At 55.5% G+C, this 23,834-nt stretch overlaps 7 protein-coding genes across 7 annotated transcripts; 4 read left to right on the forward strand and 3 right to left on the reverse strand.

The window, feature by feature from the left end:
* Positions 1-90: 90 nt before the first annotated feature.
* On the reverse strand, positions 91-2,648 carry KVR01_002359 (uncharacterized protein). Its single transcript, XM_044787104.1, has 4 exons — positions 1,760-2,648; positions 1,324-1,709; positions 1,100-1,253; positions 91-1,045 (listed from the first exon to the last, which is right to left on the reverse strand). The coding sequence occupies exons 1-4, from the start codon at positions 2,075-2,077 to the stop codon at positions 707-709; spliced, it is 1,197 nt and encodes a 398-aa protein (XP_044647374.1). The 5' UTR covers positions 2,078-2,648; the 3' UTR covers positions 91-706.
* Positions 2,649-3,587: 939 nt separating this feature from the next.
* Positions 3,588-6,760, forward strand: KVR01_002464 (uncharacterized protein; the record flags this gene model as incomplete). The annotated part of the gene is made up of 2 exons (XM_044790257.1): positions 3,588-3,638; positions 3,711-6,760. Exon 2 carries the CDS (start codon positions 3,722-3,724, stop codon positions 6,758-6,760), a length of 3,039 nt encoding a protein of 1,012 aa, XP_044647479.1. The 5' UTR covers positions 3,588-3,638; positions 3,711-3,721.
* A 2,156-nt stretch (positions 6,761-8,916) lies between these two features.
* KVR01_002299 (uncharacterized protein) lies at positions 8,917-11,517 on the forward strand (the record flags this gene model as incomplete). The annotated part of the gene is made up of 4 exons (XM_044784773.1): positions 8,917-9,308; positions 9,416-10,614; positions 10,699-11,409; positions 11,480-11,517. 4 exons carry the CDS (start codon positions 8,917-8,919, stop codon positions 11,515-11,517), a joined length of 2,340 nt encoding a protein of 779 aa, XP_044647314.1.
* Positions 11,518-12,844: 1,327 nt separating this feature from the next.
* Positions 12,845-13,225, reverse strand: KVR01_003173 (uncharacterized protein; the record flags this gene model as incomplete). Its single annotated transcript, XM_044785425.1, has 1 exon — positions 12,845-13,225. The coding sequence occupies one exon, from the start codon at positions 13,223-13,225 to the stop codon at positions 12,845-12,847; it is 381 nt and encodes a 126-aa protein (XP_044648188.1).
* Positions 13,226-13,428: 203 nt separating this feature from the next.
* Positions 13,429-13,687, forward strand: KVR01_002389 (uncharacterized protein; the record flags this gene model as incomplete). The annotated part of the gene is made up of 2 exons (XM_044789476.1): positions 13,429-13,546; positions 13,599-13,687. 2 exons carry the CDS (start codon positions 13,429-13,431, stop codon positions 13,685-13,687), a joined length of 207 nt encoding a protein of 68 aa, XP_044647404.1.
* Positions 13,688-13,868: 181 nt separating this feature from the next.
* Positions 13,869-19,851, forward strand: KVR01_003650 (uncharacterized protein; the record flags this gene model as incomplete). Its single annotated transcript, XM_044793920.1, has 3 exons — positions 13,869-14,372; positions 14,428-17,310; positions 17,363-19,851. Exons 2-3 carry the CDS (start codon positions 15,057-15,059, stop codon positions 19,849-19,851), a joined length of 4,743 nt encoding a protein of 1,580 aa, XP_044648665.1. The 5' UTR covers positions 13,869-14,372; positions 14,428-15,056.
* Positions 19,852-20,393: 542 nt separating this feature from the next.
* Positions 20,394-21,086, reverse strand: KVR01_002144 (uncharacterized protein; the record flags this gene model as incomplete). Its single annotated transcript, XM_044790631.1, has 3 exons — positions 20,394-20,459; positions 20,531-20,879; positions 20,947-21,086. 3 exons carry the CDS (start codon positions 21,084-21,086, stop codon positions 20,394-20,396), a joined length of 555 nt encoding a protein of 184 aa, XP_044647159.1.
* Positions 21,087-23,834: the final 2,748 nt, after the last annotated feature.

The following is a 23,834-nucleotide window of genomic DNA, read 5'->3' on the forward strand; positions in this document are numbered from 1 at the left end:
ATGCGACAGGTGCAGGTAGGCTGTCTGGTTGGCCACTTTAGCCACCCCCGAACACTAGCTTAGGCACGGAGTAGTTTGAGCCGCAGACCACTTCACTTCCCCCAACACTCGTAACCTTTGGTTGAAAGGAAGTTGTTTCTCTGTACAATTATCTTTCTATGGATGTGTTTGTAATTCACCGGCTAGTACCCGCACTAATCCCTCCCTGTCATTCAATCATTCATCCGTGAATAGACCGCAATACGGTTCCTTTACACACCGGCTGCCTTCGGATTGGCCCTGTCTATTCGCCCTCTTTCTATGATGCGCTTCCTAGCATCATACCACCAAGATCTGTACAACCAGGGCAACTGGCTTTCTGAACGTGGAATACCCTGGAGGTTAACTTCAGGATGACTTTGATCGAGGATTTCTGGTCGACTTCAGATTAAGCTGGATCGCCTTTTGCCCAACACCATCGCCTTTGTTGTTGGTGGTAAATGTCCGACATGCCGAGAATCGTGTGACAAGCCCTGGCCGCAGCCTCTCTTTCTAAACGGTCCATAATACCTCCGTGGACTGGCAATGGCCGTTCTCTGAGGCTGTTTATTCGGTCCCTGAAGGCACGGACGAGCACGTCATAGTCACCATGGATTGTGGGTACGTTCATCTGGGAGCTGAAATTCCTCCCAGAGCTCTTATTGAAAGGCCAGAGATTTCCAAAGCCTTACATCTTGCCCTCTTGGTACCATGCCGCGGCCGAGTGTTGAATAGTCACTTCGTGTCGGATATGTATGCCCTGGAGAGGAACATCGTCGTCGGGTGCGTTGCCTGGTGTGGACAGCCTCTCGAATGGGTGGCCGGGATCAAGCGAGCCGGATAGATGTTTCTTCCCTCCTGAATGACCGGCTATGACGGTATTAGATCCTATCGTCCGCCCGTGGTTCGTGTGGGACCGCATATGAGATCGCAAGTGGGACCTCAGAGACGACTTGCCGCCATAGTCGCCGCCATAGCCGGAGGTCGTGCTTCCAGTGGCTTTGTGCCAGAAACGCCGGTAGAGGGGCTGTGAATCCTGGTCAGCCATCTGATAAAAGGGAGCTAGGGGTTAGACGCTTACCATAAGACATGGCAGACATGCGCCAACGATGCCCACGCCTATTTCCGCGAGAGTCACGAACCAAGGTAGCACCAGGTTGTTGGTCAGGTCGGCGCTATGTTTGAAATAGAAACCAATCAGTAGTATCAAGCGAATAATGCTTGCAATGACTACCCTGTTTCGTGAGGACAGCTGTCAGTGGAGAACAAACATACGACGCCACTTCCCTGGTGGTTTCAACTTACATCCCTCCAACAACAAATATTCCCGAGACCGCAATCCTCTTCCATCGCTCCAACTGAAGATGCCAGATTTCGTAGACCGGGAGGATGATAGTCAGCGTGTCGATGACTATATTCGGTGCCGCGACGATAATCAGGTAGACCTCGACTCGGAAGTGGCAGATGCCGGTACCTGGTGCTGACAATTTGTTCCAGAAGAAAGATATGGGCCGACACTCGACAAGATTACCGATCAGAACCCCGACGAACCAGATAGCGCACACGGCTGTTAAGATCCGGATGTATTTCTTCATGTGTTTTGTTGGGAAAATTCTCCAGTAATACGCAAGCACCGAAAGCTTCATTAGCGGAGATGCGAAAAGGTACGTCCACTCAAGCCCATATAAAAGCTGTGACCATCAGCCATCTGGTTGGAAGATAGCATTCAAACGCGACTTACCTTCAAGGATGTAACGGGAGCCATTGGCTGCTCCCTGAGAGCCTGAGACATGGGTTTACCCACGCCACCTTCGTAGACCAAGACCACGCTGAGGGCAAGCACAATGTACAATAAGACAAGTGTAGCCAGAGTAAGCCAGTCGTCCAAGGCAATTCCGAAGCGGCTTAATTTCCGTGACCAAAAGCGCAGGATGACCATGAAAGTCGCGAACACTGTGAGGAAGTATGACAGCGCGAGTGATACCTGTCCCTCGGTTGAGATGGTCACCTCGACCGCCGGAGGTACAGATATCACCGATATATTCCTGGCCACATGCATCTCTCTCGATCCAAGCGGTGAAAAAGATCGCAACTTTCAAAAAGTTGACCAATACAAGCCAACAGCATAGAGCTCGAGACGATAATGACCCGAGTCTAGGAGCAGTAACAAAGTCGAGCCAGGAATTCCGGTCTCAGCTTGTCTTGATTACAGCACTTGCCGTACATATCCGCCGAAGCGGCTCCCTCCTCCATAGCCCGGAAAGTTCCTGCCGCCCCAGGTGTTCCCACGACATGTCTCCTGAGGCTCATTGCCCGAAACATCTACTTTGCATCGTAAAACGACGCAGATCATCTCGTTTCGGGCGTCCACAAGCCCCGGAATTTCCTTACCGAGCTTGGTGCTGACGATGTCCACCTTACTTGGCGTCCTTGTTGGTCTGCTCTCAATCCATAGAGCCCGCTTCTTCGGTGTAGTGCGAGTCAGTCCAGTGACCAGAGTCACCGTAAACCCACAGCGGATCTCCTCGCTACCAGCATTGCTCGATAGATCACAGAGATCGTTCCGTCGGGGAGGTAGCGGTATGCTGCTCTGAGCCCGGACAAATCCCATGCAGAAGGGTATCAGCTTGGCTCCGACGATACGCCTGCGTTCATCCAGACGGTGGCCACGGCCTGTGCTTCGCCAGATGCCCAGCAGGGCTGCAGGGCTGTGGAAACGGCGGTGTCTCCGCCACCACGTGCTCAGTGTGGCCCGAGTTGAGAGTGAGCCCACTCCTGGGGTCTTCTGCTCGTACTCTCAGCCCCCATCGTTCGGGCTTTCTACGCTTTGGAGACGCGACCCGTTGACTTGGAAAGACCCAAGAACCTGACACCTGTCAGAGTATATGACACCTCTACAGGGTAGCCTGGTTGAACCCTTTGGAAAACCCGGAGATTGGTCGCGTCGGGAAGTGGGAGTTATAAGGTGATCCGGAGATGATGAGGCACCCGCCGTCGTGCATGCTATCAGTTCGTAATGGACCCTGAGGCACCATAGTGGGCGACTCAGGGAGTTATCGTGTATGGCTCCCACGTGGGTGTCCCCACCCTCGAGTTTCTCGAACGTGTGAATGAGATGGGAGCCATGTTCCGCGCGACGAAAGGGTATTTCTTGTCGGCCAGGATGGTGTGCCTCCTGATTCCGAACGACGTACATTTTTCATAACTTGGGCAGCTCAGCTGATCGGTGTGCAGAGTGATCGTCGCGTGCTTTTCGAACCCATGGTTCATCACACGATTCAGTACATAGTCACTGCATGAAATAAGGGAGTCCTGAGTAGGAGACCAAGGAAATCGGGATCTTCCCACAAACTCAAAGATACGGACCTGCCTCGAGTCCGTCTAAAAACGAAATCACCGGTTGGGAGCTCCCAGGGTTTCTGTCGTGGGGCCTGGGGTAGACCCCCGACGGGTTGGCTACCGCAACCCTCAGGGTCATTGTCAGTGCCCCTTGCCAGACACGTGCATTCGTGTTTCGCGACGCCTTGGGCTAGTACGCATATCCATGATGGAGCCTTCGCGGCTCTGTCTATGACGTCGCCCTCCAACCTGGAGTAACCTTGAACTCCAAATCTTCGCCGGTGCGTTAGATTTCACCTGAATTTTGAGTAGGCTGGACTGCGAGATGCCTTGACTGAAACGCATCGGACAAGACGTTCACACAATGCCGCCTCACGTCCCACGCAAGAGACTGCGTGAAGACTCGCCCCAGAAGAAGGAGCGAAAAGGGAAAGGTGGAGCCGCAGCCAAGGCCATCGCACCCCCGAGGAAGCCGACCCTGTTCGACGACCTCGACTCGACCATTTCCCCCAAGTCCGAGGGCAAGATGCGCAAACAGGTCATCGAACTTAGCGACGACGATGACAGCAGCTCCTTGTCATCGCTCTCGGACGCCGACTTTGAGGACGTCCCAGGAGTGAAGCGCCAGAAGATTGAAGCGAACCATGTGAAGGATGACGAAGACGATGATGAGGACATTGAATTCGAAGATGTCTCCTATAACCACCCGACTTTGGCGCCTCAGGCCGACGACCCCAACGAGGGCGCTCTGGAACTAACTCTGTCTCACGTTCCGACTGCATCCTATGCCGATTTCGGTGGCAAGAAAGGCCCCTCGAAGAAGGAGCGCCAGGCCCGTATTGCGACACATTGTATGCATGTTCAATTTCTGATGTGGCACAACGCAATCCGAAATGCTTGGCTTTGCGATCCCGTAACCCAGGGCATTGTGCTGTCGCACCTACCGTTAGGAATGTGGGACGAGATTGAGCGCTTCAGACGCGCCTGCGGACTGGGTTCGTACGAGGAGACACCCAAAAAGGCCGCAACCAAAGCTTCCAAGGGTAAAACCAGCGGCAAGAGCAGCAGTAAAGTCGGCAAGGGTGGCAAGGCCAGTGAGAAAGCAGCAAGGGACTGGGGCGGCGCTGCTCAGAGACTTGAGAAGGGTGCAGTCGACCTGAGCCACGGTGATCCATTATTTCGACTGATTAGATCTCTTTCGGCCTGGTGGAGAAAGCGGTTCCGAATTACTGCTCCTGGGGTCCGCAAGCTGGGCTATATGCAGACTCGCCGCTGTGCGAACCTGATCAAGGGCTTCAATGAAGGTGGCATCAATCCGAATCGATACGGCGAGCGTATCTCGAGCTTGCAGTGGTTTCGGCTCCATGCACAGGAGTGTACCGGCAGTCGGGATGTTGGCGCGCAGCTCTTCACCTGTCTTCTGAGAGCACTTGGCTTGGAAGCCCGGATGGTCGCCAACCTGCAAGCGGTTGGTTTTGGATTCAACAAGTCTGAAGAGGCCGAGCCCGACAAAGTTGGTGATGTTTCTACAGCGCTGGACCAAGACATACGGCCCGAAGAAGCTAGCAAAGGCAAGGAGCAGCCAACAAAAAAAGCTCCAAACCAACAAGTCAAGAAGCCGCCACAGTCAAGTCGATCATTGCGGAAGCAAGGTCGAAGAAGTCTCAAGGAGGACTCGGACGGGTCAGACGACGACCTTCAGTTGACCGAGGAGGACAGTGACGACATTGCTGCTATTGAGGTTCCCCCGCTGGCACTCGCCAAGGACAGCAACAATGCCAAATTCGACAAGGACCTGGAATTTCCACATTACTGGACAGAGGTCTTATCGCTTGCTACACAGAAGTACGTTCCTGTGGATGTGATCGTCAAAAATATTGTTGGCACAAACCGGGATCTCGTTGAGTCTTTCAGTCCCCGAGGAGCTAAAGCAGATAAAGCCAAGCAAGTCATGGCCTACGTTGTGGGCTTCAGTCAGGACGGTACGGCCAAGGACGTCACCATCAGGTACCTAAAGGGCCAAATTTTCCCCGGCAGGACAAAGGGCACAAGGATGCCTCTGGAGAAGATTCCAGTCTACAACAAGCATGGGAAGGTTAAGCGCTACGACCATTTTGACTGGTTCAAGTCCGTCTTGCGTGCTTATGCGCGCGGGGGTGAGAAATACCCTCTGACAGAAGTCGACTACGACGAAGACGCCACTGACTTGAAGCCGGCTCAACCTGTGAAGAAAGAAGTCAAGGAAGGCGAGGAAACGCTACAATACTTCAAATCTTCAAAGGAATTTGTCTTGGAGCGTCACCTGAAACGCGAGGAAGCATTGTTGCCAACAGCTGAGCCCGTAAGGTACTTCAAGAACAAGGGCAAGAAGGGAGACGGCGAAGAAGTGCCCGTGTACCTCAGGAAGGACGTTGTGGCTGTGAAGAGCGAGGAGACGTGGCACAAGCAAGGCCGGGCGCCTAAGCCTGGGTCTAAGCCGCTGAAACTCGCACCATTCAGAGCCGCGACGACGAACAGGAGACGTGAGCTTGCTGAGGCGGAGGCAGCAGCAGGCCACAAGGTCCTCCAAGGGCTTTACAGTCATGACCAGACGGACTGGATTATCCCTCCTCCGATACAGAATGGCATCATCCCAAAGAACCAATATGGAAATATCGACTTGTTTGTCGAGCACATGCTCCCGGAAGGTGCCTCACATGTGCCCTATCGGTCGGCGATACGGGTCTGCAGGCGGCTGGAGATCGATTTTGCCGAGGCAGTGGTGGACTTCGAATTTGGACACCGGATGGCTGTGCCCGTGATCCAGGGCGTTGTCATACCCGAGGAGCATTACGACCGCGTCATGGAGGAGGTTGTGAAGGAGGAGGCCGAGAAAGCAAGGAAGGAAGACGAAAAGCGCCGCAAAGTTGTCCTCGGGGCATGGCGCAAACTGCTCATGGGGATGCGGATTGCCGAGAGGGTACGCCGTGAGTACGGGCATTTGACGGATTCATTCCATGCTTTTGGCCACAGCCGGGACAACAAGCAGGACACGCCAGCCGGTCAAGTCGAGGCGATCGACGACGAGGACATGGCGGGCGGGTTCTTACCTGGCGGCTTCGAACCTGAGGAGGAGAAAGAAGACCGCGGTGGTTTCCACAAGTCCAGCTTCTTCCCCGCCATTGAGGATGACGAAGATGGCGGAGATGAAGGAGACGCGAGGCTGGTGATCGAAGATGGTGATGCTGTGGGAGACCGAGGGGCGTCGCCGCCGCCGCCGCCGCCTCAGCCACAGCCGGGTAAATCCTTAGGCCAGAGACGGGCTCCCCAGCGTAGAACAAGGCAGACGAAGCGAGTGTCTTCTCCTGAAGAAGAGGAAGACGATGATGAGGACACAGACCCTGACGGCGACTATGAGGAATAAGGAGTCATGTAGACACCCCTTTGAAGAAGCTACGTCGCAGATAGCTCATAGGCTAAGATATGGAAGTGTTCCAGAACCAGCCTGCAGGTCACCCAGGATATGTCTGGCATGGCGCTTGCGATACCGGGGAATGCACTCCGTATAAGTGCACTTTTCATTGCCCACATGCGTGCCTCGTTTTTTTTTTTTTTTTTTTTTTGAGCGAGTAAACATGACAGTACATCTGATAGTATAGGAACTCCGCCACATCTTCCAAAATTGCAACATGTCACTTGCATCCTGGAGCTCCTTGTGGCGTCAACCCTCCCTCCCTGGCCATCATCCTAATGTTTTGAGGGTTCGCTTTAGAAGAGGTTACTTGACTTGTTTTATTGAGAGCTGAATTTATCAGGAATCAATATTTAGGAAATTCTTCTCTAAGACCTTAAAAGCTATTTTGCAGCGGGTCAATCTCCGGGGATGTCTGGGATTCGATACTATGGCAGCATGGAGGACCTAGGGCAAAGCTCGTGTATATGTGCGTGGCTGTGTAACGAAAGCTGTCCAGATAATAACATGTCGTTGGCCGTAAAGAGTAAGATGTGGTTTAGTTTCAACAGCGTGTGTCTGTACCGGTAGCACAGAGTACCGAGGTACTTGGGTACTTAGGTACCTAGGTGCCTACATAGGCGTCGTATTCATGTGCCAATTGAAGGTGATGCAGAAAAGGGGGGTTTCCCGCTTGGAGACGGCGCGCCTTTCGTCGGCAGGCGGGCACGAGGTAGGTAGGGGAGGTGCGAGCGGGCCGGAACAGCTGAGCGCCCAGGCCAGTCCCCGGGCGAAAGTGAGGAGCGAGGTGAAAGCCTACCAACCAAACACACACAGCTGCCCGGGCCGACCGACCTGACAGCTCGTGTACGGTCTAGATGGCTGTTGGAAGCCTGCCAACCAGCTTCAACCCAAGCACATACTAAGTTGGATTGGCCCCTCAGCTGCTCAATGCTCAGCAGGTGCCGCATCTGCCCACCACGTCGCGCAAAGGGGGAGCCTCCCTCACTCCAAAGTGCCGTTTCGACCCAAGCTTGCCGTCTCAGGCCACCGGCCGTGTTCACATGTCCTTGACCGAACCTTTTCGCTTGATACCTGCGTGTCCGTCCCCCTGCAGAGCTACCTACTTACCTAGCAACGGTGGGCCCAGCCTTGTAGTACAATCATCTCACCCAGCCAACAGCATCTCAGTCCTGTTCGCCCTCCTCCGCTGGCCATTGAACAGGGCACCGCCGTACGCATCACGCACCAAGTCTACGGCAGGTATTGATGACTTTCTTGGTCCCCGTGTTAGGCACCCATTTTACGCTTTAGCCGCGGAAACGCACCAGTGACAGCCGATCAAGGGCCGAAGGAAGCTATCGCGCCGTCTGAGAGCCAGCCCGATTACACCAAAACGTTACAAACAGCTCCCGCTCTGGCCTGCTGCGGGGGGGAACCTCACCCATGATGAGCGACAGCTCGCTCATCTGCTGTTATCACTGTCTTTTTGTCCTAGTTGGCGAGGTAGGTGGCACGAACTTTCCTTTTCCCAGGTGTTGGTCTTTGGTGGTGCCACACAATCAATCCCTCTTCGGTGGCTTCGCACATGGGGTCGCAGCCGAGCTTCCTGTCCCCTCTCATCTTTCTTTGGCACATCTCTCAGACTCGACTGCTCGTGTACCTCGAGGTAGCTGGGGCCTCTAGCTAGGGCAGACCGTGCTGCCTCAAGGGGCGAGGCGAGGCCAGCAAGGCGCCAGCAAACAGAAGTAGCCGACCGGATATCAAGCTGCCCATCTGCTACTGCTACACTATTCCATCACACATCCCCAAACACTGACTCCCAAGGCTCCGTTTCCTTCCTGCCTGAGGTCATAATTGCCATAGCATCCCAGCACAGGCGTGTCTGCCTTGAAAAAGTGACGACTCAGTAGTCGCACCTTCCCGAATTTAAAGTCTACCGACGGGTCGCATTTCCACTGACTATGGTGAGGGGTAAAGGCAACCTTCGCCTTTGTCACTGCAGAAACGAGAGGCAGCGACTGGATTTGAAACAGGAGCAGCTTCCGCAACAAAACAACGTCGGTTTAGCACACGGGGGCGAGCGCAGGGCCTTACCCTCCCTCAGCCTCCTGTGCAGATCTTTCAAGATGCTCTCGGTCCAGAGACCTGAAGCTCCACCCGCCGCCGCAATGTCGGACCGAGACGATCAAGGTGACGACCACGGACTCGACCTCCATGTCGATGATCAGACAAAGACTCGGTGCAGGGCCGGTGTCAGCTTGGCTCTTCCTGACATTGATCCCGAGTACCTGACCCAAGTCTGCACCGAGGCACAATGGGATGCAAACCGGGTCATAGGCCAGATCCTCGACCAAATGGAGAACGGCAATCCGTATCCTCGGAGGCCAAAGCCAAATGCTTTGAAGAGAAAGCGAAACGACGAGGAGCCGCCGCCGCCAGGGCCGGGCAACGCTGCCGCAAAGTTCGACAACGAGGAGCGCCGGCGACAACTCAAGGCTAATTCATACAAAAAGACGTGGTGAGCTCCTGCAACCCCTTTCATCCCGATGTCACAGGCGTGTTCCACAGAAATACGGGCAAAGCCACAACTCCGGGCTCCCTTCAAGTTGTGCTGATGTTGTTCAGTGATATGATCATGCAACAGTCTTTCCCTGAGTGCTACGCTGAAGACCTGAGAAAAACATTTGTGGAAAACGGCAATTGCCTCTACCCTGCATTTCTCCAAGTGGCTGCGACTGTTGCTAGCAGCACCAATCGCCCACCATACAGGAAAAAGTCTAGGGTCACCCAAATCCCGGGAAGATACGACGTGGATGCCCTTGCTGACCGCATACGCACTTGTGCTGATCAAGGGGAACGCGAGGCGCTGGAGGAATTCGTGGCCTTGAGGGAGGTTCAGGCAAAACAGCACGCGGAAGCCGAGGCCCAACGCAAGCGAGAAGAGGCCGAAAAGACCAACCTTGAAATCGCCATGCTTGAGGGCAACATCGCTGACTGTGGGTGTTGTTTCGTGGAATATGCTCTCAACCGCATGGTTCATTGCGACGGAGAGACCCTGCATTGGTTCTGTCGAGACTGTGCGAGGACGATGGCTGAGACACAGATCGGACTTTCAAAGTACCACTTGGACTGTATGTCCACCGACGGCTGTGCGGGCAGCTTCGCGATGGACCAGAAGGAGATATTTCTCGACAAACATTCCATGACAGCTCTGGACCGCATCGAGCAGGAGGCCGTCCTGCGAGAGGCGGGCATCGAGAACCTGGAAACATGTCCCCATTGCCCATTCGCCGCCGAGTATCCCCCAATGGAGGAGGACAAGGAGTTCCGGTGCCTCAACCCAGATTGTGCTATCACGAGCTGCCGGTCGTGCAGGAAAGAGACCCATGTCCCCAAAACCTGTGCCGAAGCAGCCTTGGATAAGGGCCACTCTGCTAGGCATGAGATTGAGGAGGCAATGTCGGCAGCTTTGATTCGAACTTGCAACAAATGTTCAGCGCCGTTCATCAAGGAGCATGGCTGCAACAAGATGACCTGTACCAAGTGCAGGAACATCCAGTGCTATGTCTGTTCCAAGTCATGTGACTATAGCCATTTCAACGACGCCAGCCGGGGCGGCAAGTCAGGCAACTGTCCCTTATTCGATGATGGCTTTGGCGTAGAGAAGAGACACAGAGATGAGGTTCAAGCGGCGGAGGAGCAAGCCAGGAAAAAGGCGCTGGAAATGCACCCGGAGGTTCAGGCCGATCTGCTGGAGTTCCAATTGTCTGATAAAGTCAAGAAAGACGAGGAGAAAAAGGCCTCACTTCACCAACTTCACCAACGTTAGTACTTTTTCTGCACAGAGCATGGAGCTAGTGAGAGAGACGGCATGTGGTTTGCTAGCTAGGTTTGCTAACTCAGATTAGATATCCCTCCTGACCATTATCTTCATCATCACCACCGGCCCGGCCGCATAGCACGAAGGTGGCGCTACAACAGAGGGCACGATGCATACATGCCAGTGGAAGGCCCGGAGGGCGGACCGATTCTAGGTCATCAACCTGTCGCCAATGGCGTCGTTGCTGCTGCTCCTCATCCACCACCTGACCCGGCCCCTCAGGTTCCCTTTGCTGGCCCTCTTTACCGGGACATACAACACGATTGGCTTGGACCACAGCCAATGAACCAACCGCAAGTAGTGGATTATCGCCTGAGGAATGTCCGCAAGTTTTTTGCTGGAGCCAACGGGGCCGGGGCCGGGGCCGGGGCCATACCTGGGCCGCACAACGGTCCGCCTGCTCTGGTGCCAAATGAGAATCGAGCACCCCGGCTGCCTTCACACCATATGCTCCGGCGGTCCCGGGGTCTGCCTGTGCCGGAAGAAGGGATTCTGCCGATAAATATTGCCCGTCCAAATGCACAGCCTCAGGCTCAAGTCCCGAGACCCCAGGCTCAAGTCCCAGGACCACAGGCGCAAGTCCCAAGACCTCAAGCTCAACCGTACGTCAACCCTCAAGATGTGTTCCCGATTCCAGTGCCAGCAGGCGAGCCAGATATGGGACACTTGGGAATGAGGTATGGTAATGTACCTGCATTCGTGGGCGCCTTCGGACGTATCAACAACAATTACAGGCAGGGTGAGCAATTCGAAGCCTCACCTGTCGCTAATGGCCAGACCGGGGACGCTAACGACTTCGAGGATAACAGGCATTGGGATCGACCCCCGGCCGAGGAACCAGCCGTGAACAACATCGACAACAACAACAACGCAGGAGATTGGTGGAACGCCATGGTCCCCGCAAACCAGTTCTACCCTGGAGCCGTGCCCGTCGCCGTGGACGCCGACCCAATACCGTGGCTTCAGGATCGGGTGCCTGACCCTTTTTTCGCAGCGTACGAATACGGCATGGCCCCGTTTGACTTCGACAACGTCGGGCCGTCTCCTTTTGGCTTTGATGACCCTTTTGAGGCTCATAATCTTTGGGGGAACCTGATGCCGGGGCTGTGACGGGAAGGCGGTCCTGGGGCGTAATCACACAGGGGTTAGTTAGGAGGGATTTCATCCGCAACGGCTGACGATTTAGACCTAATACCCCTGGGGCATTCACCGGGGGGTTTCTTTCTTTTTTCTTCCGTCCTGTTAATTTATGTATTTTGCATGGCTCGGCGCAGGGGAACATATCTCAAGAGTCCAGGCGTTTTTGATTTCACACTTGGATGGATGGGCCACTGCAAGGAAGAAGGGGTGCAGTGGCCGCCGGCTGAGATTGCAGCAGTAATTGTATTAACATATTAGCCATTCTCGCGTTTTCTGCTGACCCTCGAGCTCGCTCCTATGTTACTGTAAAATGGAGGGCGCGGCTGAGGTATGCACAGGTGCTCAGGCGAGAGAATGGCGCCTGGCTTCGCGAGGCATTTCTCTCAAGTGCGGCCCTTCCATCTTGTACTCATACGCGGAGTTGTAACCCTGCACGGATGTCCAGGGCGCACCTTGTGGTTTGCTCTCATACCATCCCATCACCGGGCGCTGGTCAGGAGATTGTCCAAGTCCGCGCAGGAGAAACAACCCTTTGTGGGCTCCGCCGGGGCCGGCCCCTGCGATCCCTGGAGTCCTTCTTGACTCTTCAGCCCTTGTCTGTCAAGCGGCTGAAGACAATGGCAGACGTTTTGTGCCTGTTCCAGGACTTGGGCTGCGAAAACGTCCCATGGGGCGTTGTGGGGCTCGGTAGTAATTCTCTTTTAGATGATCACTACCCCCCCAGCCCGCAAGAGTTTCTTTCTAGAAATGAAGCCGCTTTCTTGGTCGCGCTCCAAAAGGAGTTCTGTCCTGATTGTATCGCATCAGGGGGCACGTTTCCGTTGCGCCGAGTGATATTGCTGATCTGGATGTTGCCTCCTCACGAGCACCTAGTTCCGAGACCAAGAGTCGTCGATTGCGGCGCGAGTTTCCACTGTCCTGAAATGGCATCGTTGGCACATGTGCCGCCCGCGGCTCTTGCGAAGACCCTCTAGGGCTCCAACCGAGACCAACTGGGCGTTGTCTCGTCCCTGTCGGCCGGCGATGGATCGGCCTCATCGGGTCTTGCCAAACTTCTCATGCCATTTCCCCTTGGCAGCCACGACGGGGGCCGCGGCGGATTCGGCCTCGGGGACGAGCTCGACGGTCTCGTGGAGAGTTGCGACGGTGCTCAGAGTTGACGAGCCATCACGGTCGGGGCCGGAGGTCTGCAGCAGGATGAGGGCGTTGGAGGTGTTCTTCTGGCGGAGGGACCAGGTCTTGTTGTCGGGGGTCTTGAGCAGGCCGGCGGTGGGCGAGGGCTCGAGGCGCAGGGCGGGCGGGCTGTCGGACTCGAGGAGGGCGAGCAGCTCGGGGGGCAGCTCGAGGAGCTTGTAGGTGGTTGCGGACGGGGCGTGGTTGAGGGGGATGCCGGTGACGGACTGGCTGGAGAGCATGATGGCGAGTCAAGGCGGGTAATGCGATGCGGTTCTTCGGTCTTGTGTCGTCGATAGGCAAGTGAAGTATGGGATTGTAGTTGTCGTGCGAGCACCTAGGCAGGGGTTGAAATGCAGGGATGTGCACACCCAAGCACCTGGGTATCTGGCGCTACTTTCTGGCAGAGCGCGAACCCTTGCAAGCGTGGATCTGACCCCTGCAAATGGATTTTCAGGGCAGAGCGCGTCTGGGTTCGCGGGCGTGGCAGGCGTGGCGGGGTCAACCCTGGTGGGTGCCCAGGTGGTTTGTTTACATCGACAGGCCCGTCAGCCCGTCAGCCCGTCCGACCTCACCGCTCTCTCCGCGCGCGGCCTCGACTGTTGAGGGGCGAAGGAGGAGGGATGCAGCTTGCACGAGAAGCCATAAACCTCGACGGACTGCACAAGGGCAACTTGTCCAATGGGCTAATAGATAATAATTGACCCGTTTCAGCAGAAACTGAAGGCCAGCCCATCAATCAGAGTTGCCTCCGCCCAGATCCGAAATCTGACCAGGACTGGCAGCGAGCAGGGAGCTGAGGCGAGACCCACGTCTGCCGTTCCCACCCCCGTCTCGCCCGCAACGGAGGAGACCAGCCTGCCAGCCCGTCCACTTTCTCCTCGGCCCAAACCCAACACACACACACACAACAACACATCACATCATACCATTGTTGTCTTGCGTCCGTGCTCCCCGGCTTTTGTGGTTGCTTGCTTGCTTGCTTTGCTGCGAGGGTGCTGAGTGGCTTGCGCCCACCTGCATGTGTTTGTGTGCATCTGCCGTTCTACCCTGCCGTACGTGCAGAACAAAAACAAACCGTGCCTACCCTTCCTACCACCTCCCAGATGCCTGCACACGACGGGCCCTGAGCCTACCTACTCCGTACTCCTACTATACGGTGCTTCTTCCACTCCTCCGTCGGTCGTCCTACCGTCCCCGCCCCCCAGTCTACCCCCCACCCACCCAGTCCTGAGCCCTCGTCCTCGACCTCGACGGCCGGCCTCGACTTCTAGAACTTTGTTCTCTCTTGTTTTGACTTCCCTTTCCCCCCACATCCCTGTCACCAGCTCGCCCTTGCTGCAGGTGTGTTTTGGGTTGCATCTTCTCCTTCTTGTGTATCTCTAAAACGTACATACGATCCTTTGCGGCTGCTGCTCCTGATCCACCCACTCATCGTCCGCAGTCCAACCCCGTTCCTGGGCCTCGCCTCGCCGAAGAGTCCGTCCCCTCATTATCAGGGCCTATCGTCGCTATCATACCGTCGCATCGCTCCAAATCGCACCGCATTGTACCGCGCCGGCACCTGCAACTGCACCACTCGGCGTCGCAGCGCAATCCCATTGTTTACTTTGTCTCGGCCCTGAGCCACCGCTCTCGCACACGTCCACGCCGCCACCACCACCGCCCGGCTTGGTGGCTGCAGCTTGGCCTGGTACACCCCACTGGTACTTGTTTTGTTAGCCGTGAGACAGTCAGGCAGTCAGACAGACTGGTCGGTCGCGTATCCTGCTCGTGGTGTCGGCAGACAACAGAGAGGCTGGAGCTACTGCAGACTGCCGCATCACAACGCTGCCGTGCCATTGGACCACCTCGTCTGAGCTTGTTTTTTTTTCTCCCTCTCTTCTTCTTCGTGTTGAGGTCCCCGTTCTCACACCACCGACTTCTCCGGCCTCCGACCGGCCTGCTCCTCGTCTCATCTTCTCTCAAGCTTCTCCGGGCGCCCCTTCGACCACCTCGACGGCCGTTGCTTGTCGTATCTGCTCTGATCCGCGCAAAGTCGGGCGGACCATGCCACGGGTCCATTGAGCAACCATGGTTCGAGTCACCGATGAGCTGGTCCTGACGCCAGGGAATGTCACTCTTTACTACGCCTACGACCCTCTGCTGGGGGACCTTCCTTTCTTAATATTCCACGGCCCATCCACCACCGCCAACTACACCCACAACTCCTCGCGAATCCAGGTCCATGTCTTCAGTCCCGCTGGTCTTCAGTCCTACCCGCGCATAACCATATCCCCAAATTCTCCCTTCTACGGCGTGGTCAGCCACCTGCCCCGCGAGTTTCAAGGGGACGAGACATGGAGGGGCCTGGCCTTTGGTCTCTTCAAGTACTTCACAGAGCTGCCCGAGGCCGTCAAGACTCACCTGAGGAAGCAGTACCCCGGCCCCAAAGGTCAACGGCCCGGCTCCGCCCCGGCCTTGTTCAGCGAACAACATGCAGCTAATCTCGCCCAGGATATGACAAAGTCCGACAATACAGGCCATGTAATAAGTGCTCTGCAGTCCGCGCTGCAGACCCAACATATTAGCAATGTCGATATTGACCTCGTCTTGCCGCCTGGTTCCATCATTCCACTCAACAACGCCGAGCTGGAGGAGGTACCCGACGACGAGGATGATCTGATAGACCCCACCCTTCGCCAGTATGGCAGTTACACGCCATTGGTCAGGCTGTGGGGAGAGCCTGTGTTCCTGCCAACGTCCAAGCTAAGGAGGGCGCCGTCCAAACCCACCTCACTGAACCGAGGCAAGTCTTTCTCCAGGGACCAGAAGGAAGACCTCCGCATGAAACTGGTCGAGCTTGTCGAGACAGAAGAGCGCTACGTTGCCAAGTTGAACGAGCTGGTCAAGCACATCGCTGATGACTTCCGCCAAACCGCCAAAAGCCGCCCACCTGGCAGCCTCAGCCCGACCGAGGAGGATGTGGACAAGCTCTTCCCAAAGTCGTCCGACTCCATCCTGCAGCTCAACACGGCATTCATGCAGGAGCTCCGCAGGATTATGGACGAGACAGAGGAAGACGCCGCGAAGGAGTTGCAATCATCGCATGGGAGTGTTACCCGGGTCGCAGCCTCGAGGTCAAAGGATCCCAGCGGAGCTCTTGCCGTTGCCAGGCTCTTCGTCGAATGGTTTCCCAGGTTCACCGAGAGCTATCAGGATTACATCCGGGCGAGCCAGCACTTCCCGCAGCTTCTGAACAACTTCTTGGACAAGCAGTCCAGTTTCCGACAAAGGGTCTCCCAAAAAGGAGAGCAGACAATACGGTCCATCTTGATCGAGCCTGTGCAGCGACTGCCTCGGTACAGCCTTTTGATCGATCAGATCGTGGGCTGCATACCCATAACACATCCCGCCCTGCAACTTATGCTCAAGGCCAGGGACATAATTACCAACATTTGCTCCATGGACGAACCACTGATAGATAAACCGCATGTCACGAACCGCCTCCGAAACATGGTTGAAAGTTGGCCGCTTGACTTGGAACCACAGGGTCGCCTAGTTACAGCCATCGATGTTGCTGAGCTCGCGCCACCTTACAACGTAGACTCGCCGCAACTCGGTACCAACGACATAGGCGGCATCCTCCTTCTTTTCTCCGATTGCGTCGCCCTGGTCACCAAGACGTCTACTTCCAGCCCGACCGGGAAAGAGCTCATCCGAGAGATCGACAAGCCATCCGCGGCTGGGCTCCTCGCGTCGATGACTAATGCAGCTGGTGGTCAAGGGTCCTACGAGCTCGCGTTCACGGGATGGCACAGTCTCGCCGATGTTCGGTTTACAGAGTCAGAGAACGGTCGGTTATTGTGGATGACATCCACCCAGGAGATGAAGGCAGCCCAATCCGGCGAGGGGGCGAGCAGGGCAATAACGTCGCGTTGTTTCATGCTACATGAGAACTTCGAGGGCAAGGCTGGGAAGCTGAGCGAAGAAATCGTCAAAGCACGTATCGAAGGTCGCTTCTCAGAAACAGAACGTGAGACTCCTGTCTGGACGCTCCGGTCTGTAAGGCTGCCCGAGAATAATCTCGGCATGCATGCCGCAGTCTTTCAGGAGGCTGCAGACCAGCTCGTTGAGGGCCGTAGGGAACCTGCTCCTATTCGAATCGTGGTCGACAACGAGAAGGGCACTAAGGGGCATCCAGTCGGGCACTATGGAGTCGAAATCGTGACCGAGGTCCGGAGTGGGAGCCTAAAACGCCTGCGCATGACTACTCTGGGCCTGAATGGCAAGCAGTACACTGATGATGTTGCCCTGGAAGACCTGTTGCCCACTCTCTCCAGACGCTGTAAGTTGCATGTTTCCAATGCTCACGTTTCTCCCAAGCTGACCCCAGATAGTCATCCAATTGCTCAGCACCCAGTTCAACACCTCCAATTACCGGATGGCCCCGGCCATAGTGTCCTACTATTCCAAGATCGCGAGGACTCTGAGCTTTAGCTCGAGAGAGCAAAAGTCGATGTCTTTCCTGCGCTCCTCTCCCGTCAAGATGCTTTCAAGTTTCCTCAGCGGTAGCACACCTGATGTTACTTCGACAAGCCCACCCAAACAACAGCGTGCCGGCCTGCTCAGCCCGCCGCCACTGATCGCACGAGCGGGCAGCTCCAAAGAATCTCTTGTCGACTCGATAAGAAGCCGCGGCAGCCGGGACACTATTGGTGTTGCTGGCGAAGATGATCGGCCTGACAACCCTTTGGTGCGACTAGAACAGACGTTCACTGGATATGTCGCCGTGCTACAATCGCGTAAAGGTCAATTCATTGGACGGTTGATGATGAACCGTTCAACGGCCGACGAGCTGGTCGTCAATGATCTGTATAACCGTTTGATCGAGAGTCCCTTCGACTTGGAGTCGTCTTCCGAGGTCAGTTCCGAAACTGTCTTTGTGGCCTTTGAGAAGTTTGTGCGCATTGCATGGCAAGAACAGATGGGTCCTGTCATGTCCCCCCAGCATTTGAACTTGCTTCTAGAACGAGCAAGCAAGCAAGTTCCAGGCGAATTTGGAGATTTCGTCCGCTATCTCTTCAATGAGATGGCGCCGCAGAACCGAAGGGCCTTTACCGCACTGATCAAGCTACTTGAGGACTTGCTCGAAGGTTGTAGCAACGACAGCGACCGTGGCGCCCTGACTGTCGCATTCGCGGAGCTCCTCGTGGACGATGGCAGCGCCCATAACTACATAAATCTTCTCGACCGCCTCGTGGAGGACTGTGACCGAATCTTCGAGGATCCCCTGGCCGCACTCGCCAGCTCCTTTGAGCGCACAATGGCTTACGAATCTATGAATTCGCCATACCACAGCTACAAGTCTGCTGGCTCCTTAACGTCGAACACATCTTCTCTCAGACGCAAGTTTGGCTTTGACAATCTCCTCAGGCAGAACAGCAAGAACGATGGAGGGGACCGCCCTTCAGTGTGGCGGACCCTGAGCAAGCATGGGAGACACCCAGCGACAGGGGACAGCTCGAGCCTTGGCAGGTCTGCAGTCAACCGGTCGAAGTCAATCGATATCGGTGTGCCCACAATACCCAACAAGCTCAGACGGCCAGGTTCACGCGATAGGCCCCGTGTTGCTGGTGCGTTTGATGACATGCATGTACGGCCACCAAATACACATCGCCCAGGAAGTTCACACCGCCTTGACTCCGGCTTGGCAACGATAGGAGAACCAGAGACCGAGCAAGGGCTTCTGGAGCCGCCGAAGTCTCCCAAGAAGAAGCGAAGAAGCTCGCTCTCGGACCTCAAGAACCTGATTGAGATGACCACTACTGAGGCTCCTCAGGCTCCTCCAGCTCCCCCAGCTCCCCAAGCTCCTCCAGCTCCTCAAGCTCCTCAAGCCCCTGAACCTCCTGAAGAACCGCCACTCATGCCGCTGAATGTGACCAAGAAGACTTCCGAAAAGGTCAACGGGGCGCCGCCTCGCATTCCAGTGCCGTTGTCTAAGATACCGACGAGCCCGACCAAACCGAAGCCAGCACAAAAGTCAAGCCCAAGACCAAGTCCACCACCCTCGAGCAAAATACCCGTTACCCCCACATCCCAAAGCCTGCGTTCGCCACGGCAGCGAGAGCTCCCCGCCACGGAACCATTCCAAAGCATGTTCTCAACTCCTCAACCTCCGTCGACGGGGTCTTTGCTGCGTAGGAAGCACGCAAAGACGCTGTCCTCCTCCACCATCCCATCACTCAAACCTTCCCGTCTACCCATGGCTGGCGCATTTAGTCCGACAGGCAGCAACGACTTCTCTCGCTCGACCCCTACCGTGGGCCGGTCCACGACCCAGAGGCTGAAACTGCAGTCCCCGCAGAAGCTCAGGGAACGCCTGGAGTCGGAGAAGAAGGCGATAGAGGACGTTGACTCGGGCCTGAAGACGGAGCTGTCGCGCATATCGGCCGACATGGCCCGGGTGAACAACACGATGCCGCGCTCGGCCACGGGCGACATCCGCAAGCTGTCGGCGTCTATGAAAGCGCTGGACGAGCGGATACCGCAGGTGCTGCAGGAGCTGGAGGAGCGGCAGAGGGCGATCAGGGAGGACATGGAGGCGTCGCTCAAGGCCAGCGAGGCCAAGGTCAAGGCGATCGACCAGCTGTACAAGGAGGCGACGGCGGAGAACGAGCTGCTGTACGAGAAGTTCAACTCCGAGCTCAACAAGATCGTCAAGGCCATCCGGGGCAAGGGCCGCGAGGACAGGGAGGAGCTCGTGACCAAGCTCAAGGACTCGAGCGAGGAGACGGCCTACGTCAAGAAGGAGAACGCCAGGCTCAGGAGGGAGATTGTCAGCCTCCGCTCGCTGCTCAAGGGCGGCGCCGGGGGCAGGGATGACTGAATGAATGACGAAGCACGGTGAGCGGCGCCCGGGCAGGGGGGTTTTGGAGTCCGCAGCGCTCGCTATTCACGGTTGGTGTTCTGGCTGTGCTCAAATACCGGGGTTGTTTCACGGCCCAGCAGCACCTCGGCCTCTGCAAATGATGTCACGCTTTGTTTCCCACGTCTTATTTTCAAGCGGGGTTTCGTTTTTCAAAGTCCACGTTTGTACATTAATGTCTACGTTTGTGTTGGGATGGGAAAAGTCACGAGGGACTGGGGGGGGGGGTGAGGATGATGGATTGAGGACTGGACGGTGGTTGGGTCCGAAGTGAAGATGAAGATGGTGTATGGAAATCAGTAAATATGGATTGGAACTGACTCTACGTTTCAAGACGAACATGAGAAAGAAAACAGACCCCAAAAAGGAAGAAACCGCCAGCAAAAAAGACCCCTACGCCTGCCATGCTGTCTAGAAAGAGAATGCTCGCTCGCTGATGTGTTGAATGAAGACTGGTCAGGCTGGTCAGATGGAACCGCCCTGCACTTTCGCACGCTGATATATCATCGCATGCGCATATTTTCCTCACGCCCGTCCAGCCAACTTGTGCAGTTGACACAGCGGAGGGCCTACCGTCACAAAGTGTCAGTCTCTGAAGTCAGGTCCACACCAACAAAAGCACACATCTCGCTCCACTCACCTTCTCGTTGATATTCTTGCGACAGTACCGGCACTTGACCATGTGCTTGATGATGGGGTCCTTGCTGAGGTACTGGTACAGCCCGGCGAGGGCGTAGAGGGCGGAGCCGAGGCCGATAAAGTTGAGCGTCTTGTTGAGGAAGACGCCGTAGGCCATGATGACGGCGCCGTCGGCCTGGGCCTGCTCGATGGTGCGGTAGCCGTGCGGCTGGTCGAGGTAGTGCGGCCCCGCCTGCAGCACGGCGAACTTGAGGTCCAGGTTCGCGTTGAGCGGGAGCAGCACCGACAGGGGCGGCAGCAGGATGTCGCTGACGAAGCTGGTCACGACGTTTGTGAAGGCTGCCGCGACGCTGGTTTGGGGTCTCGGTCAGCATTATTGATACCCAAGTCGACCGTCTAACTCATCTGACAACCTACATCAGGCCGAAGGCGATCTCGAGGATGTTGCCCTGGGTGGCAAAGTCCATGAAGCCGCCGACTATGCGGCGCGTCTTCTTCTGGCCGTACTCGAGGAACGTCTCGCCCTCCTCCTGGCCGTCATCGCCGAGACGAGGCATTTCTGCGGCTGCTTCAGAGAGGTGAGGTGCAGGAGAAGAGGACTTTGGGATACTTGCAGTGGCTCTGTGGGTCTTGAAAAGAGAGAGAAAAAGAAGCAAAAAGTAATTGAAGCCCCCCCAGGCCTGGGTTTCAATTATAGACGGACAAGAGGTCATTCCGAGGCCCAGGAATAGCACTGATCTGCGCCCACCTGGCCGCGCTGGCCGCCGGATTGACAACCAGGCCGGGCGGGACCCACCCGTGAGGAAGGTGTATATTTCAATAATACGCATAATTCCGAGGCCGTTTCCGCAGTACTCCGTATCCGTGACATAAGCCTCACATGGCCGGGTAAGATACGTATCGTAATACGGAGCACCGTCAAGCCCACCGCGGAAACCCTGCGCGCTGAGACCCCTTGGTTTCAGTCGCCAGCACGGCTGGGCCACTCCCCCGGGACCAGGCCGGCTGCGCCATCCGTGAGGGCCCAAGGAGCCTTCACCGTATCATCCCAACAAAAGGCGGATCCTGACTCTTTTTTATTCCCGAGACTATCGATGTTCACGTCTCCTCAAGATCTCGCGAGAGACTAGACAAAAGCATGCATGCATAATACAGCCCCCTCTCTTGTCCCCCCACCCCCATATTCAAGCGGGGCCCTTCCCTGGTTGAGATCGCGACATATCGGCCGACCGCCCCGTCGTCGCGCACCGCGGCCGAGTCAGGCCCCACCCGACGGCCAACGCATCCACGCTCCTGATATGATATCGCGGCTTCCCGTTCATGCAAGTATATCACGCGTCGCCCGCACCCGCATGCGCATGGGGCATCGCTGCTGGGGGTTTCCATCTCTCTTTCTTTTTTGATCATCTATGTGTAGTGTACATTATCTATCCGGGTGGGGCCAAATACCACAGTAATGCCTGGAGTCAGTATGAGTTGGCAGGCATGAACGCATGCTTTTTACTACGTGCCTACCCTAGCCGAGGGCATCTCGGGTTCTCGCTGAGGCTCCATAAGTGCGTTTGGTACGTATCAATAACTAACTATCTTGACCCAGCATTGCATCAGGCCGTTGAACATTGTGATAATATATGTAATGCCACGGAAGACCTGAGAAAAAGGCAAAGATAATGAGCACTAATCTATTTAAATGTGCAAAGAGATCGTATACAAGCAGGGGCAAAGATGCGATGGCCGTCCCCACGTCCAAAATCGGAGTGGGTGAGCCTCGCAGGTCATATTAGAAATGCTACCTCTATCTTGGGGCACGGTAGGCTGGGGTGGAGTTAAGATCAATCGAAGACCATTTTGGACTGAGCAAGTTCCGCATAACCGTGGGTGTTGTGCTTTGGCAGGATTATACCCGGCTGAAGAGATCAGTGACGAGGCAACAAACGCTTCAGCAAATATATTACAGTGTCTTGTGTGAATAACTAGCAGCCATTGCCGTCAGATTGTAAAGTTTCAGGAGCCATATATATACTAGCCCAGTCTCAACAAGAGAACGGTCGTGATTGACCCATCCCATGAGTGTTGCCCTAAAAAGACTATGCTTCACTTGCTCGAAGAAGCATAGGTGAGCATCAGAGGCAGCTCAAGAAGAGGATTACATAGTGTAGTACAGCTTAAGAATAGAGGGCGGATTATATATTCCTAGATCCAACCTATTTCAACTCATAATTATTACTATTCCCATGATGGCAGCAGGGACAGAAAATTCTCAAGCTGATCAGTTTCTAATTCAAGACCCCCAAAAAGGCCCCGTCAACCACTCACATCCACGACCCGTACTCCGCTCACAGATATCCCAGGTAATGTATTTTGGATGGTAAACACAGCCCACCGCCGTGTCAACAGCGCCCTCATCCGGGCCCACCGCAATAAAGGACTGATCTTTTCCGGTTTTGTCCCCGGTGAAATTTATGAAAGCAACATTTACTCGGGAGAACTACGAGTCTCGTGGACGACTGTGTTTTGAAGCGCAGTATCAGAAATAGCCTCACAGTGTGTGCCCACCGGGGCTTTGTCCCAGGAAGGGGCAGACCAAACCGTGCTCAAGTGTATCGTGTTCAGTGACCACCTGCATTACTTATGAGTAGCTTGACCTGCATAATGATAATTCTCAGCAAGACAAGCACCGACCGAAACGACCTCTGAGCTATTACTCTGAAACATGAAACAATCTCTTAGATACAACCTCCTCTGAGGTAGCCGTAAGGGACGACAACCAAGGACAGAAATCACCAACACACAAGGTCGTGGCCCAATAGACTGCAACATATTTCTATTCCACTGTTGGTCTGGATGGTATCCCAGCCCGACGGCGAGAGCGGACGAGGTATCATGAACACATACACATCAGCCCGAGCAGACAGACATACCCCCCTTCCATCGACAATATGTAGCTGACAACGCAACCCTCACGACCACAGCGCCCGTGGCAAAGTTAAAAAACCTGAAACCCCAGACAAAGAGCCCCTGGCTGCCAGCCCGAGCTCGAGCCCGAGCCCGAGTATGTCTTGCCTGCCAAAATTATAGAGACGACCAACAACATCACGGGGAGCCGAAGCCGAAGCCCAAGCCAGGGATATAGCAATATGCTGCTTCCTGTGGACGCACCGCGCCCACAGGCGCAAGGCAATAAAGAGACCACAAGATACCCACCCCTCTCTGACAGCAGGTCAAAAGGCACGAGAGCGATGCCAATGAAGGCCATGGCGGCCATACTGCCCGCTGAAAATGAATCAACGCTGAAAATAAGTCTA

Source organism: Diaporthe batatas, assembly GCF_019321695.1.
Source record: "Diaporthe batatas strain CRI 302-4 chromosome Unknown Contig00003, whole genome shotgun sequence".
NCBI lineage: Eukaryota > Fungi > Ascomycota > Sordariomycetes > Diaporthales > Diaporthaceae > Diaporthe > Diaporthe batatas.